The 17,753-nt window shown below is 38.2% G+C and overlaps 1 protein-coding gene across 1 annotated transcript in view; it reads right to left on the reverse strand.

Annotated features, from left to right (window-relative positions):
- Positions 1-8,607: 8,607 nt before the first annotated feature.
- Positions 8,608-17,753, reverse strand: part of cdh16 (cadherin 16) — a 73,610-nt gene continuing 64,464 nt past the window's right edge. The window contains exons 17-18 of the mRNA XM_002941993.4: positions 11,245-11,361; positions 8,608-9,907 (exon numbers count right to left, since the gene is read on the reverse strand). Coding sequence (XP_002942039.3) covers positions 9,828-9,907; positions 11,245-11,361 — 197 coding nt within the window. The 3' untranslated portion in view covers positions 8,608-9,827. The remainder of the gene's footprint in view (positions 9,908-11,244; positions 11,362-17,753) is intronic.

Here is a 17,753-nt window from a genome sequence, read left to right on the forward strand (position 1 = left end):
ATATGATGTGATCTGAAATACACTCTGTAAAGCAGTTCAGAAAAACTTCCTTCAGAAATGCAGGCCTTTCTAGAGGTGAAACACAAAAACCATGCTAAAGAGACAAGAACAAAATAATAGCTGTTTGGTTTGGCAAAAATGTTGTTATAATATATTAAGCAGTTTTGTTTTGCAAAGTGACTTCAGTTAGCACCATTCCATTTCATTTAGAAACTCTATCCATCACCCATGTGGTTTAGAAATTGTCCACATATGGATCATAACTGGCACTCATCTGCTGACTTTAGAGGATTGATGCTATGAAGAAATGATGTGCTTCTATTCTTGGATGGTCTTGCTTTCTGGATATACTGTACAAAGTATATATATATTTCTTAGGGGCAACAATTAAAAAATGTAATAGTATTTAAGCAGTTTCTGTATTACTTGTATATATAAAGTATATGGCCAGTAACTAACTGTTCAGAGGCCATATAACAAAATGAGGATGCCAGAGATGATGCAATAATATGTTTTTGGCATTTGCCAGTTCTGGCAAATGCCAGAGGGTCTTTTGTAAGATGCATAGTCACTATTTATTGGGCCTGTGGGGTTTGTTTGGGCCTCTGTTTGCTTGAAATGCCAGGGCCTATTTTGAATTCCAGTCCAGACCTATTCACAACCATTTTATATGTATCACCAGCTTTACTCAGAAGAACCCTGCTTCTCACTAAATTAGCCTTTACATAAACACAAGGGACATACTTTTGTCTATATGGCCTATATGGATGAAGATTTACCAGCCTGTTAACGGCTCACATACTATATGCTCACAGCAGTTGTGTGTTCCCACACCCAGTCAAAATTAGAGTTTCCTGGGATTGACTTGAAGTCTTGACCTTCTCTTTGGACATCAACTTACAGTTGCTTCTCATGCTCAAGTGACCACTTCAGATGTACATAATGACAGTGGCTGTCTGGATTCTATTTTCTCCTTGTTGTTTGCAGCTGTTTATCCTTTAGTATAATGTATTCCAACCAGAACTTCCTCTAGTGTATAGCTAATTTGGGAGGTGGAAAATGTATTGGCCAGACCCACAAATATTAGATCACTTGCCATACACACAACTACTCTAACATATTATTCTTTATGGAACCTTAAGTTTAGTTTCAAAGGCCCATTTTGGCCTCTCATTTTTTCCTGTATGAACAACAGGTTACTTGGCTAAGGTCTTTAATCTCTCTCATCACTGCTTGTTGTGATACTGATACCTGTAATTCAGAGACTGTGAATATCAGGTTTCTTTCCTACCCAGATGAGCTCATTATTTTAAATGTAAATACAAAGAACTTGATCAGATGATCTTCAGTGCCCTATTCATAATACAGTAGACTGCTACACAAACTAGCCACTGTCAGAACTTCTCTACAAACTATGAAAGATAGATGAGCTCCTGCCGGTCTATTATGATTAAGAAGTCTTGCCAAGTTTCCAGGGAATGTGTCTGATAAGGATTAGGTATCTGTAGGGCTGTGCCAGATACTACCTCTGGTGTGGGAATACAGCATGTTAAACAGAGAGTAGTAACAATAGCAGCCGTACTAACTTTAACACAGAAAGCTAAAAACAGACATCTTCACGCCTGCTATAATTAAGTTCCCAGTTTACAGTGTACTTGTTAAAACAGATGTACAGGGCCCTATATTTGGACTGACAAACAGAGCGTATGTGATAGTAACACAAACTCCTTGGTTACAAAAACAAACAGACTTAATCAGCGGGTTATGGAACAGGTTCCAGGATTCGGGGAAGTGTTATCCCTTGTATCAGACAGGGAAGGGACGCCCATGTGATGTGAACTATCACGTTCCTTTCTAACTCAGAAAGACTGATAAAGCGTGGCTTCTAGTTGCCTCATGAAAAAGCCCCTTCTTTGCCTTTGCCTTGTACTTCATTTAGTGTGTTTTAATCTGAGATGCTGTCATTCATTTATTACATTTATAAATATGCAAATATATACATTTTTTAGCCTACTAATAAAACAGCTAATACAGATACTTTCTTCCATATGAGAAATACATATACAATATTTACACATTTTTACAGTGCTGAAATCATACCTCCCAACTGTCTCGATTTTCACGGGACAGTCCCTCTTTTGACAGCTCAACCCGCAGTCCCAGATTCTTACTGAAAAGTCCCTCATTTCCCTTTGATCACCTTTAGGGTAAAGGCACACAAAGCTACTAGTAGCAGCTATTTGTCGTGGCTACTAAAATAGACAATGCTTATCAGAGGCAATTCTCAGCATTGTCTATAGCAGGGTATTTTCTGGCATTTAGTAGCCGTGAAAAAGTTGCTGCTACTAGTTACTCTTTGTGTCTTCACCCTTACTGAAGCTAAAAAAGAGACAAATTTAATTAAAAAGTAGCTTTTGGCAGAAAGCCCAGAAAGTTAAACAAGCTTCACCTGCACTTAGATACAAATGTTTCTCAAGCTTTTAAAAAGTAGCCTTAGGCTAATGCCACACCGAGAAACGATTGCTGAGAATACGCTCCATGCGCTCAAAAATGCCCCTACCTGTGCCTGCACCCAAATGAATAGAATACGCTCAGGCACATGTAGCCGATATCCACCAAAAAATGCAAGACTTCGGCGGATATGGGCACAAGGTAGGCTGAATTTACAGTAGTGGGGTGTATTCTTGGCAAGTGTTTTTTGGCTTGCCGAGAATACGCCCGTGTGGCATTAGCCTTAGGCAGAGAGCCCAGAAATCTTTACAAGCTTCACCTGCACTTAGAAACATTGTTTCTCACACTTAATTAAAAAGTAGCTTTTGGCAGAAAGCCCAGAAATTTAAAAAAGCTTCACCTGCATTTAGATACAATTGTAAACTAATAAGATAAACAGATCTCTTGGGGGAACTTGGGGGACTTGCAGCTTTTTTAACAAAACTGTAATAACACATAAAACAAGACCCCAAAACCCACAGAAATGAGTTTAAACTTTAAATAACCCGCCAAATTTAGTAAAACGGGAGTGGTATTTAGAGGGTGTGGTCGCAAAAACGGGCGTGGTCAAAACATTTTCGCCGGGCTGCACACAGCATTTCTTTTTGTCCCTCTTTCCATTTTTAAAATGTTGGGAGGTATGCTGAAATCAGTGCATTGCACAAGCTATTGCTCTGTGAGGCTGCAATTTTTTTTTACCTAGCTTTCTATCCAGTACCTAACCTTTCATATTATGGTCTCTCGTTCAAACCACTGTCTGGTTGCAAAAAATGTGCTCATAACTACTGATTTGGATCCTTTCTGGCCTTGTCATGAACCCGCCGTGTGTTCACTGGGCATTAGGGGACTGTAATGCACATCTCCAGCCCCTTAATGTTTCTATAGTCAGATTGTATGGTGTATACTGTGGCTTCTATACACAACATAGACCTCTAACTAAAGATTATGAATGAGTTATTGCCATGTATTTAATATGCAGACACTGACTTGGTATACAACAATTATACCCTACAGGAAAGAATTTTGTAATTTTTTTATTGGACTGCTCCTGCACTACAGTCTCCTTCTGATTTATGTGCTTAGTTTGGGCTAGGAAAGTACATACTTTTTGTTTGAAGTCAGCTTAAATCTTTTTCCATTAACACTGTTCTACCCCAGCTCCATGTTCAACAACAGCTAGCTTTCACAGTTGATCAAGGGCAGATGAAAGCCAGTCTGTTGATTCCCTATTTCAGTCAACTGTGTCTGCCTAGAAAAGCAGCAAGTAAGATCCCCTGAAGTTACTACATTACAACATGATGATCTGCATTATCTATGTAATATTATTGTATTTATTTAACTGCAAATAAGTCACTTTTTCTAAGAGCTGCTTGAAGGTGGCATGTTTAACAATGTGTCCAGATTTATTGCATACAATGTGCACCAGAACAAACTATAAAATGTGCAGTGTTATTTTCCACTGGCACATGAGTTGCTAAATAGTTTTGCGAATTTGTAAAGCATATTAAATACAGATACAAACTGAGTATTTTGAAACTGCAATTCACCTGTGACCAGTGATAAAGGGTGGTTGCCCAGACATTTGTTGGAATCTAGCCCCTATATAGTATTTCTGGAAACATAACATTAGGATTCTGAAATCCCAAATACTTCTATAAATTATCACCATTTTGATAGGTGATACAAAAACTAATAATAATTAAGCAAAAAAAAAAGACAAAATTCTGCCATCTAAAGCAGCACCAGATTTCATTGTAGGGCACCAAGAGGCTGGCTGCTTGAGTCCCTTTAATAGCCTTTTCACTGCAGGAGCCTCTGGCTGCTCTATTAACTACCCTCTAGTGATCTATAACAAATCTATCCAGGTACTTACTACCATATCCTGGAATCTACTTCTGTTACTGTGTCCCAGCACCAAACCACTAACTGAAGTGGGTGAACCAAAAGAGATATAGCACATGGTGCCTTCCCTTTTTATAGACTAAGGCTTAATCCCCCTCCCAACTGTAATACAGGCCCACCTATATATATATATATATATATATATATATATATATATATATATATAAAGGTTTGGAAAACCTTTACCCTCCTACACATGCACACACTGCAGCTTTAAGTTTTTTCAAGAAGCCAATTCACCTTATGTATATTTTCTACGGGAAGAAACTGGAGTACCCTGAGGCAGCCGGTATAGCCACAAGGTGAACTTTAGGAGACTGGCAATATGTAGGTTTTGGCAAATACAGGAGGGGCTGCTTGAAGATGCCATAGACAGTCACTATTTAATGGGCCTGGGGGGCTGTTTGAGTGTACCTGAAATGCCAGGGCCTATATTAAATACTAGTTCAGAACCTAAGAACATACAAACAACATGCAGATGAAAATATTTTCCAGTGACTGTATTAGACCACTTGTCCCCAGTGAAATGTTATGTATTGTCTAAACAAAGCCCCAACTGGCTTATTGTGTTCAGTGGAGCTCTAGATAATAAATATTAATGAGCCAACCCCTAAAGCCCTGCCAGAAAACATTTAGAGGTATTTTCAAATACAAATACCATACTTTCTTGACATGAAAGCATATTTTTAGGGAAATTTATTGATCTTTTCAACAGGTTCAAGTGCCTTTGGATCTGTCTTGGCAGGAAAACATTTGATATTTTGCAGGAAGATCTTAGATCTTTTCGAAAGCAAAATAATAAAGCTCAGCACATGTACATGTTCCATTTATTGATTAGTATAAACTGGAGTGTAAACTAGGTCATTGCACTAATTGACCTATATCTGCCGGTCACAAAAAGCTGTGACAAATTTATATATATATTTGAATCTGTTGGGTAAGTGCAAAATTTCCCAACTTATTTATACTAGCAACCCAAAGCAACCAATCAAATTTTTTTTTGGCTGAGCAGTAAATGCTACCTGCTGACTGATTGCTTTGAGTTGCTAGATAATTATTAGTGTAAAATTGAATCTTGTTCGTCCTACAGATTCCACTTGCTGTTGGATTTTATAAATAAAAAGTTACCATGTCACCATTTGAAACAGCTACTACCTTGAACAAACAGACTTGAACTGTGGAACTTTTTCTGCAAATTGCATTTATTGTGACGCCATACATGGCGGCACAATAAAGCCAGTTTGCAGAGAAGGTTCTGCAGTTCAAGTCTGTTTGTTCAAAGTTATATACTAGTTACTTGACAAGTAGCAAACGTAAGACTATTTATTACTATACCCTCACTATATTACATAACATAGTAACATTGCTCAAATATTTTTTACCTAACTTCTGTTTGATCAATGGAAAGCAATTATGCTGTTGTAAAATGTATAGAAGTAACATTAAAATGGTGAGTTTATAGTGGCATTCATTGGTCCTGTATATATAAATTTAGCAGCAGATATTACAAACATGGTATACTTGGAATGTGGGGCATTTGGTCATAAAATGGTGCTATTTCTAGTTGCTCATTCCAGTGCAGGGATTCAGTCACAAGCAAAAATTCCAACTCACAACAATGACAACAGTAACTAAAGCTATATCTGTGGGTAAAGGTTTCCATAACTGGATCGGATGGGCTTATTTTTATTTTTTTCTAACAACATATGTAGATAGTTACAGTCTTTTATCATATATTAAGCAGCAAAAGCTGTATTTTTAGGGACTTGAATGTTTTGATAAATTGTGAGCTGACCTGCACCCATGTATATTTCCTGCTGCCCCATATGTCACTGGTTTGCAGGTTTGTTTTTAAAAATCCGTTTTGTTTTTTAATATCTTCTTGGTATATAGGTCTTATCTTATACTGGAGAAAGACTGTAAGAGGAGAGTCTGATGATTTCAGCCCTAAAAGGATAGTGTAAAGAAGAACGAAACCTAAATTAAATATGGCTAGAAATTAGATATTATATATTCTGAATTTATTGCACCAGCCTAAAAATGTAGCATCTCTATAGTAATTATGATCCAGGCCTTCAATGGTGTCCCAGGAGCTCCCCATCTTGGATTCAGTTAGGAGTGTCAGTGACACTGAACATGCTCAGTATACTCTGAGCAGCTGCTTAGAAGCTAAGCTTAGGGGTTATCACAAATTACCAAACAGAAAATGATGTTGGCCTGTCATATAAGTTAATGATACAGGGCTGATTATTAAATTCTGAAGCTAATAATACTGGTTTTAGAGCTTTCATGTCCTAATTATCTGATTTACTAATAGGCCTTATTTTGTGACATATATATTCTATTTCTGCCCTAATTCTTTAGTTATGCTTTAGTTCTCCTTTAAAGAACACTAAGGGGCTGATTTACTAACCCACGAATGGTCCGAAGGCGTCCGAATGCGTTTTTTTCGTAATGATCGGTATTTTGCGATTTTTTCGGAAATTGTCGTGACTTTTTCGTAGCCATCACAAATGTTTCGCAAAATGTCGCGACTTTTTCGTAGCGCTACGACTTGGGTGAAAAGTCGCGACTTTTTCGCAGCTTTCGCGCTGAGTACGAAAGTTTCGGATTCATTCTAGCTTCAGTATGGTGACTTTTCTTGGGCCAGGTTGGAGCTGCAGAGTGCCATTGAGTCCTATGGGAGGCTTCCAAAATCATGCTAAGTCTGAAAGTTTCGTCTGCTGCTTACGAGCGCTCAATACGAAAAAGTTGCGACAAGATACGAGCAAATCGTAACGGCCACGAAAAAGTCGCGACTTTTTGCACAAGTCGGAATGGTTACGAAAAAGTCGCAACAATTTACGAAAAGTTGTAACGGCGACGAAAAAATCGCAAAAAATACGAAAAAGTCGCAAAATGTTAATTTTCCAATCGGAATTTTTCCAATTCGGATTTGGATTCGTGGGTTAGTAAATGTGCCCCTAAGTATATACTCTTAAAAAGAAATGGCTAGGAAAATGTGACTTGAGTGAGTGAATGACATTTCCCCACTGTAGACAACCAGTACCAATTTAACTGTAGGGACTCAGGACAGGTATATACAGAGCATACGGCAGAGTTAAGTGTTTCCTACAAGGAGTGGTAGAACCTTTAGCCAGGCAGAGGTGGCCATACATGGGTCAATTCGGTACATTATGTGAGCAATCATGATTCTCACCTGCTAAAGCACCAATGACTAGCTGACATAGTACACTGGCAAATTAAGTTTTTGAACCTGCCCAATGAACCTGTGGTACACTGATAATGATGAGGATTGTACATAGTGAAATGTAAATACAAACTGCATTGTAAGGTGCCAGTGTATCTTACCTTGATGAGTGAAAATCATTAATCTAAACACAGCATATAAGGCATCTTGCCTTGGTACTCATAACAAGTTTAAATGTGGAAACCAGAAGCAGTTTGCCAACTTTAATCCAGGCTTTGGGCAGTTTATAAAACAGTTACGCCACAAAGCTCTTTTCTGCAAAGGAAAATTCCCTTCAAATGTAGTTCTTGATGTCGTTTATTTTAAAATATAGATTTAGTTGTCCACTAATCAAATAGCTGACTGGGTGGCACAGTCTAAACAATTATACGATCTATTATATATATAATAAGCTGCGAACAAATATTTCTACAAAGCAGAACACTATCCAAAAATGGAACATCTTAGAAATGGAAATTTACTTGAAAGAAGAGTGGAAAATCCTTGAATTGTCTTGTGGTTTATCTGATCAGTTGGTAGGCTACATATTTAGTGAAGATGAGTTTCCCATGGCAAATTTAGCAATGTTACTGCATAATTTTATGCTGTCGGAAAAATGCTATTAGTAGAATTTGGAATAGTAATTCAATTATACTCATTAGAGTGATTATTAGCAGTTTTCTGAAAAACAATTCCCTGATTGCCTCCTACCAATTATATTGGTGGTTTTGGGCTCTATTATCTTATAGGAATGTAAAACTGACATAAATAATAACAAACAAATTGCATTTTTTTTTTAAGACCTTTCTTTTAGACTCTTAGAAGGTGATGTATTGGTACAAAAAATCCCTTTTCAGTAAGAAGTTTCCCTCTCTACACTGCACCCTGGCACAAGCAGTAAAATGTATAACTCGTGAATAAGGAACTTCGGGTTACAAAGCTTATATTTAATACACACAAAGGAAAAATTGGATGCACTACACATATTTTTTCCATTAATGAATTTTATTACATTCTTTACTGAACATTGTTTACAAGGCATATGAATTTTCACAATCAGTACAGATGACAATGTTTTATGGGCATGTCTAAACAATTCAGTCATTTATTGTGTGTGCTAATAGTAACATTAGGAGTCATAGTCACAAAGATAGTACTTAGTGCTTATCAACCATTCAATTTAAAGATTGAAAAAGATATGCTATAAGATAAAGCACAGGTACAGGTATGGGAGAAGATATGCAGAAAGCTTTAAATTAAATAATAGCCATATCCCATAGAGCTCATTACAAGGAAATAATTTAAACTTTAAAAATGATTTCTTTTTCCCATCTATAGTAAAAAAAACAGTACCTTGTATTTGATGGTAACTAAGCTGGGTTATTTTATGTTTAAGTGATTTTCAGTAAAAAAGGATATTTATTTAAAGCATTAAAATGAAGCAGCTAGAAAACAAATCATATGAAATAAAGAGGTGTGGGGATTTGAAGGAACTAATTACGCAAGTGAGTTTCTTAGTGTCCAAAAAATAATCTTTACTTTTAACATTCTCTCATTTTCTTGCAGCATCCATATTGATAGCTAATCCCAAAACCCATAAGTCATTTTATCAGAAAGGGTCATGGAAATGATAGGGCTTTCCAGGGCAGACTGGGGGGTTGCAGGGCCCACCTGGGTTTCTGCCTCAGGGGCTCCTGCACCCCCCAATGGTCCCAGCCGCCCCCCACCCCTCTGATCCCCTTCCCCGAGTGTGCGTAAATTAAACTTACCCACAGCGTGTCGGGGGAGGGAGACCGAAGGATCAGCGGGATCAGGTCTGGGCCGCCGGGGCCCACCAGGTTTTTTCCCAGTGTTCCGGAGGCCCAGTCCAAACCTGGTGCTTTCCAAAGATATGTAACTAAAACCACATTTAAATTAACAATTTCATCCATATAAAAGATACTAAATGGATAGTTTTTTAGGTTAAATGTTTAACATACAGCCTACTGGCTAAGTAAGGATTATGGGAATTGTGGTTCATGGGGGTTACAGAGCTGAGGCCCCTATTTTAAAGATATTAAAACAAAGGAAATTATATGCACAGTCTGAATTCTTAAAGCACAAAAGGCTGAAGGCTAAAATAAATGCTTTATTCCTGACAGCCAAAAGCTTTTGGTCCAATAGCTTTACAGATTTTACACACTTCTTTCTCTTCAAGCAACAGGCATTACACAGTGTCAGATTTTCTAGTCTGCTTGCTGGGGGCTCCAAGTGACATGTGTGCGAAGATTATAATTAAGAAGAAACCTAAAAAACACAAGTTGTTAATACAATAAATATATGTCACATCTTGCAACAACACTCAGAATTTGTGTACAACACAGGTCCGGATTTGTGGAAAGGCCACAAAGGCCCGGGCCTAGGGTGGCAGAAGTTTATGGGCGGCATGCCGCCCCGCCGCAAGAAAGTTTTTAAATTTGGAGCAGTTGGGACCTCTCCCCACTGCTCCGTATGGGAGTTTAAAGAAGCGTTTGCGCATGCGCACTGGGGAGCGGGCGCGTTCGCACATGCGCACGGGGTCGCATTCGCGCATGCGCACTGGGGGCCGCGTTCGCGCATGCGCAGAGGGGGATAGCCACAGGGGCGGCCTCGGGGCGCCTCACAGAGAAATCCGGCCCTGGTACAACGTCAAGCCCATGCAGCAACCAGACTTTTATTACATTAGAAAGCTGAATTAGAACTGTCATAGCTATAAAATAATTGTAACTAGAAAGGGAAGTTTGAGAACAAACTTCATGTTGGTTTGAAAAACGTGAAGTCACTGAATGAAATCTGATCTGTTGTTGGCTCTGCCCACTTTTTCTAACCTTGGACCACAGTTATATAGTATAAACCACTGTGCAAAGTTTGGGGACCCTGGTTTTAATAGTGTCTGCGTCTTATTTTTCGCGTTTTTCACTAAAAGGATATTTGTGTTAATTTACGTCTATGGGTTTGTGAATCATGTATTAGTATTGTTTCTGCCCGCTAATTAACGCAATGCAGTAAAATTAACGCATACGGTTGCATGCTAATTAACGCACACGATATGCGACTTAACGCATGCGATAATACTTTAGCGAATTGCGCATTTTTTTCCGCGTCTATTTTAACGCAAAAAAGCATGTGATAAGCGTTATCGCAGTGAATCAACCCTTATGTTTTTTACCACATGGCACATAAACTCTGTATATATATATTTAATATAAGGTTTGGGGTAGACCTCTTTCTTATTATAATAAGGGGTCTGCCAAAGCTATTGCAGATGAAAGACCAGTGCATGGTGGGCCTAAGGCAAATGCCCATTTTGCCCTTTTATTAAAGTGGCCCTGACTTTACCTGATGGCAGAAATGCCACTGAAAGGCACTGCAAGGCAGTTCTGCATTCAAGGTCTTTAGCGGCACCTTAACCTGAATGTTTCTGCTGGCTATGGAATCAACTCATAAAATTAGCTGCAATGCACAGCTGTTGGCTTTGCTAGGTCTGGTGCAGATTGAAAAAAATAGCACAGTGATACAAATTAACATATATGTTCGCATTTGTCAGTGCTCTGTAGCTTGCTATTAATTTTCATACATACATATGTAGGGTATTTGGTTCATACCTATGGCTCCTAAAGTTCCCAGCAAGATGCCAAGAGCAGATGATATTGTTGGCATGTTTTCCATCTTTTCCACTTCTATCTTGCAAAACCCCCTGGTGCTGCAACGGCACACAGTCACTGTCAACATGAAAGAATAACAACTGGTTAGTACATTGACAAGTCTGTAGTTTATAACATAAATCAAATGAATCTGATTATTGCTATAGACAGTCAGTTCAACTACAAAAAAGCTTAAGAAACAATGTAGTACAGGTATGGGATCTATTATCCAGAAAGCTCCAAATTACAGGAAGGCAATCTCCCATAGAGTCCATTATAATCGAATAATTCAGTACCTTGTACTTGATCCCTACTAAGATATAATTAAATCCTTATTGAAGGCAAAACAATCCTATTGGGTTTATATAAGGTCTAAATGATTTTTTAGCAGAGTTAAGGTGATCCAGATTATGAAAAGCCCCTTATCTGGAAAACCCCAGGTCCTGAACATTCTGCATAACAGATTCTGAGACAGAAGGCCTAATCATGCATTGTGATGCCTTTCTGTTTAGTAGAATGAATGATTTGGGGTTTACTTATCTGACCACTGAAAAGATCTCTTATGAAAAGCCTGCAGGGTAACTTTCTGCGTGTTGCTGTACTAGTTAAAGTACATTATACACAACTGCTTGGCACAAATGTCCATGATGAGGTGCTGCAGTAAAACTGCATACAAGCCAAGGGCACTCCTAGAGTCTATCAGAGTAAATCAGTGTCAGAGGCAGAAGCTATCCCTGGTCTGTAGTTTGGGCAAGGGCCCCCAAGCAAAAGCAAAGTATATACACTGTAATTATCATGGCATATTATTTCTAAACATTTAAATAAAAGAAGATTGCACTTACAATATATAATGCTGTTGCAATGAAACCAAAATAGTTAAAGGAAAACTATACCCACAGAATGAATACTTAACCAATAGATATTTATTTTATGTTATTTGATCCAGGGACTGGTCTGATTGCCATCTTGGAGTCAGGAAGGAATTTTTTCCCCTCTGCGGCAGATTGGAGAGGCTTCAGATGGGGTTTTTTGCCTTCCTCTGGATCAACTAGTAGTTGGGCAGGTTATATATAGGCATTATGGTTGAACGTGATGGACGTATGTCTTTTTTCAACCCAACTTACTATGTTACTATGTTATTATGTATTAAAGAATCATGCCAAACTGGAATATATATATATATATATATATATATATATATATATATATATATATATATATATATATATATCAGTAAATATTGCCCTTTTACATCCTTTCCCTTGATCCACCATTTAGTGATGGGCTGTGTGCTCCCTCGGAGATCACGTGACCAGAAATAATGCAGCTCTAACTGTAACAGGAAGAAGTGTGGAAGCAAAAGACAGAACTCTGTCCATTCATTGGCTGATGTGGCCTAGCATGTATGTGTGCCTTGGCTTGTTTGTGGGCACTGTGAATCCTATGATCCCAGGAGGTGGCCTTTAATTCTTAAAATGACCGTTTTCTATTTAGTATTACCCAAAAAACTATATTTTTATGAAAATGGTTTATTTAGATGAAGCAGGGTTTTACATATAAATACATACATATTGTTTATGCAACATATTTTTATAAACGCCTACATTGTTTGGGGGTATAGTTTTCCTTTAAGGGTGGAATTCCTTATTGGACTTCTTAGTTGAGAGGCTCTAACTGAGATTAATATACTACCAAGAGGTCTCGGAGTGGAAATGCGCTGTCTTGTTGCCTTTAATTAAGCTAATTATTAGTAATGGCTTACGGATGGAGTCTGGGGAGGGAAGTCTAGTAATTAGAAGAATTTGTTCTCCTTAGTAAGGAGAACTCAAGTTAACATCATGTGCAATAAAGGTCTATGCACAATACACAAAATGGATTTTTTATGTAAACACAAGAAAAACAAAACTAGCAATGGTCTGCATAGAAATTCAGTGCTAATCTCCATCAGCAATTTCAGTCACATTCTGAGCTGCACCTGAAGCAGCTTCTTATGTCCTGTTGAATGAGCACAAAGCTGATTTATCATTGTAGCAATTTGTTACTGCCATTATCACAAGTCTACACCTTTCTCTTCTCCTGTGACAGTCAGTGGGAGTTACAGCTTGGGGCATTCCCAAATAACTGGAAGACTGTGTCTTATCTTTCAGTCAGTTGCACAAATATATCACAGTTTTTATCACTTTCTAGCAATGAAGTTCCTGTTGGGCAGCCTGTTAGAAAAATATTGTTAATTCAATAGTGCTGACCATGTAGTTCAGCTCTTGCACTAGCACTAGTATCATTCACTAGCAATGTGCACATTTTGGGCACATGGCAACAATTTTTAGAAACTGCAGAAATGCCAGTGAAAGCAAACATTTGTTTTGTTGCATTGGGTCATTGCAGTAGTGCAGCTTGGCCCATTGTTACTGCATCTGTTATTCCTCCAGTTTGGAAGTTACTTTGTCAATGTTACCATCAATTTAGCATTAATTTGTAGAACAGCAATTTAGCATTAATCTGTAGAACAATAATTTAGCATTAATCTGTAGAACAATATTTTAACATTAATCTGTAGAATAACAGCAGTAATAAAATGTTTATCACTATTACAAACAAAAAGCTTTTACCACAGGTCAGTCACAAGAGGTTCAGGTAGTAACAGAGATAAGCCCTTAGTTTGTGAGAGGTTAAGACATAATAAGGCATCACAAGGCTGCCAGAAGATTAGCATAAATGCCAAAAAACATGATTATTTTGTTATTGTTGAACTTTGTTCCTTGCAAGGATTAAAATCTATTTGTGTTGTTTGATCCAAAATGTCAAGGAATTGCTGGAAGCTAAGAGCCGTCTCCATTGTAATGAAAAAGCAAAGTGCTGATGTTAAACGTTTTATTTTGCAATTATACTTGGCCTTTTCTACAGCCTAATGACTTTCTGGCCATATTAAAATGTTCCACTTTTGCAGAACTGGTTTTGTACATAGAAGGAATTGTATAAAATCTACTACTGGAAAATGTTTTTTTTTTCCTTGGAAGATGGATTTAGGCAAGTAAGTGGTGCCATTGTTTGTATATCTACAGGGCTCCAACTTTTCTGCAGGAACACAATTCTTTTACTGTATTATACAATACTGAAATGATTGCCCTAACAGAAAACACTTATAGAATGTTCCGCCACAAGAACTATTGACATGGCTGTAACAATGCCTGGGTACAGTTGTTTTCAACATAAGCTTCTGTGTACATAATACTCTAATTCAATGTTACAGATCAATCCAATGTTTCTTTACAAAACAATTGACCATACTGCAAATCACTAGATAGCAAACTCCGAAAACTCTTCCAAGCTAAGATGCCACCAACTTTTTAAGGTTTTCATATTTATCATTTTGTAACTGCAACCCTAATTGTAAAATCGTGCAATTTAGTACAATTTTATCCTGTTTTGTATCATGTTTACATATATATATGTAAATGCCTTTTATCCTGTTTTAGGGATAACCTTCCCTTACTTAACTGATGGAACATAATAAAAAATACTCCCTAAGTCCTCTGGAATTACTGGGCCCCTGATTTGAGAGAACTGGTGCCCAAACTAAATGAAGACTGGTTACATATGCTGCCAACACAACAAAAATGTCACTGTCAGCATGATGTTAGGAAACATAGACATATTTCAGATTTGGGACTGGAAGGGAATCTGAGAAAATAGTACCTCAAGAGCAGAGGCATGGCATTAGCCTCTAAAGTGAGTGCTTAATTTTAGGGCATTTTGGTATACATAGTTAGAAATACTGGAAAAATAACCCTACAGCAGAGGTGGGTTACTGCACTGAGGTTTAGAAAGTATCTTCTGTAATAGGCATAGAAGGCTTAAGGTGGCCATACACGGGCAGATTACAGCTGGGGTGCTTTAAACCAATTTGGCAGCTTATCTTGCGCGGGTATGGGAACCCCCAATGGGCTAACCAACTTTAAGTGGGCATATAAGGAGAAGATCTGTTTATTTGGCAAACTTGCCAAATGAGTGGATCTTAATGTGTATGGTCTCCTTTAGCCTTACAGGGATTAATGGGGGTGAAATTATGCTTTTATAATCAAAGAGAAGGTCAAAGAGAAGCCCTAGTTCTGATGTTGGGCATTGAAGGCTTAGGGGCTGATTTACTAACCCACGAATCCGAATTGGAAAAATTCCGATTGGAAAACGAACATTTTGCGACTTTTTCGTATTTTTTGCGATTTTTTCGTCGCCGTTACGACTTTTGTAAATTGTTTGCGACTTTTTCGTAACCATTACGACTTGCGCGAAAAGTCGCAACTTTTTCGTAGCCATTACGATTTGCTCGTATCTTGTCGCGACTTTTTTGTATTGAGCGCTCGTAAGCGGCGGGCGAAACTTTCAGACTTAGCATGATTTTGGAAGCCTCCCATAGGACTCAATGGCACTCTGCAGCTCCAACCTGGCCCAAGAAAAGTCTCCATACTGAAGCTTGAATGCATCCGAAACTTTCGTAATCGGCGTGAAAGCTGCGAAAAAGTTGCGACTTTTCGCGCAAGTCATAGCGCTACGAAAAAGTTGCGTCATTTTGCGAGCAAGTCGTAATGGCTACGAAAAAGTCGCGACAATTTCCGAAAAAATCGCAGAATACCGATCATTACGAAAAAAACACATTCGGACGCTTTTCGGACGTTCGTGGATTAGTAAATGGGAATGCTACTGTTTACAAGGGATGCTGTGTACTCTGTAATTCATTGCTTGGAGACGTGTGAGCAATGCACATGATGGCTCCATCCTCTTTCATGGACTTATAGTTACTTTTACAATGTCTCCACTGCTTTCCATAACCATGTAGAAAAAATAATTCTCTGCAAATCTAACAGCTACAGTATGTTCCTCATGTCTGCATATATATGACACAGTTTGCGCAAGATCTGTCATATCTGTCTCAAACACACACCATTACTCTTCTAAAAAAATAAACCAATGTTTTTCACCAGGACTTGTACTTCAGCACTCACAATACACTTATAGTAGAATGAATGATTCAGTCATTGGTGAAAAGAAACCATTAGCAGTAATATTTCTTGCCAAAGTAAATATTTTTTTCTCTAGGGGAAAGCTTGCATTGTACACTGCAAAGTGAGAATTGCTATTGGCTTATACCCTGTATGTAAGAATTTTTTTCTCTAACAGTTTTCTTCCAGCTTCTTCAGTTCTGAGAGTTAAACAACAATTCTATCTACTGCAAGAAGCCATATAGGAAGAGTACTGCTGTAGAAAGTTGTACTTATATAATACAGGTATGGGATCCCTTATACGGAAACCCGTTATCCAGAAAGCTCTGAATTATGGAAAGCCCGTCTCCCATAGACTCAATTTTAACCAAATAATTCAGCATTTTAAGACTGATTTCCTTTTTCTCTGTAATAATAAAACAGTACCTTGTACTTGATCCCAACTAAGATATAAATAATCCTTTTTGGATGCAAAACAATCTTGTTTGGTTTAATTAATGTTTTATTGATTTTTAGTAGACTTAAGGCTCTGGCACAGGGGGGAGATTAGTCGCCCGCGACAAAACTCCCTGTTCGCGGGTGACTAATCTCCCCGAGTTGCCATGACCCGCCATTGGGATGGCACACGCGGCAGCGCGATTTCGGGAAATCGCGCTGCCGCGTGTGCCATCCCGCCGGCGACTTACATGTTTGCCAGCGGGATGGCGGGTCATGGCAACTCGGGGAGATTAGTCGCCCGCGAACAGGGAGTTTTGTTGCGGGCGACTAATCTCCCCCGTGTGCCAGAGCCCTTAAGGTATGGAGATCTAAATTACGGAAAGACCCCTTGTCTGGAATACCCTTGGACCCGAACTTTCTGGATAACAGGTCCTATACCTATACTGTATTATTTGTATTTTTTGTGTAACAATAGGTGGCAAATGGGAGGGAAAGGTTGCAGGTCATGGTGGGAAGCCCACAATACTTTCTGCTGGCAGACCCAGGGGGCACAAGGTACACCCATGACTGAAACATAGTGACATATTAAGAAAGTTATTAGGACACTCCAATTTACAAAAGAGGAAGTCAGATTTACATTTTACACATTATTTATGAGCCCAGAATGATTTGTTCTAAGAATTAATTTAATGAAAAAGATAAAATAAAAAAACCAGTAAGCTTCTAATCTGTTCCCATCAATGGCAACATGAAACATTTTAGTCATCCAATCCTGCAATTGCTATTATTCATTTATATATTATCAGCTTATCAAGATAGGCAATCTTATGTGGGCACATTGTTGCAGAGCTGTCATTTTTTTATAAAAAAATTAAAGTCACTCCACATTCGTCACTTCAACCCATTTGTATTGTCATTGGAGGGGAGAAAGGTGAAAGGCCTCCTTCTATGTAAACACATAAATAGTGGGTTAGTAAATACCCCCCTTAAAGTATATTTGAAGTGGAAAGCAGTAAATGGGTGGAGAGCATGTTA

The sequence above is a fragment of the Xenopus tropicalis genome, chromosome 4 (assembly GCF_000004195.4).
Source record: "Xenopus tropicalis strain Nigerian chromosome 4, UCB_Xtro_10.0, whole genome shotgun sequence".
NCBI classification, from domain to species: Eukaryota; Metazoa; Chordata; class Amphibia; order Anura; family Pipidae; genus Xenopus; species Xenopus tropicalis.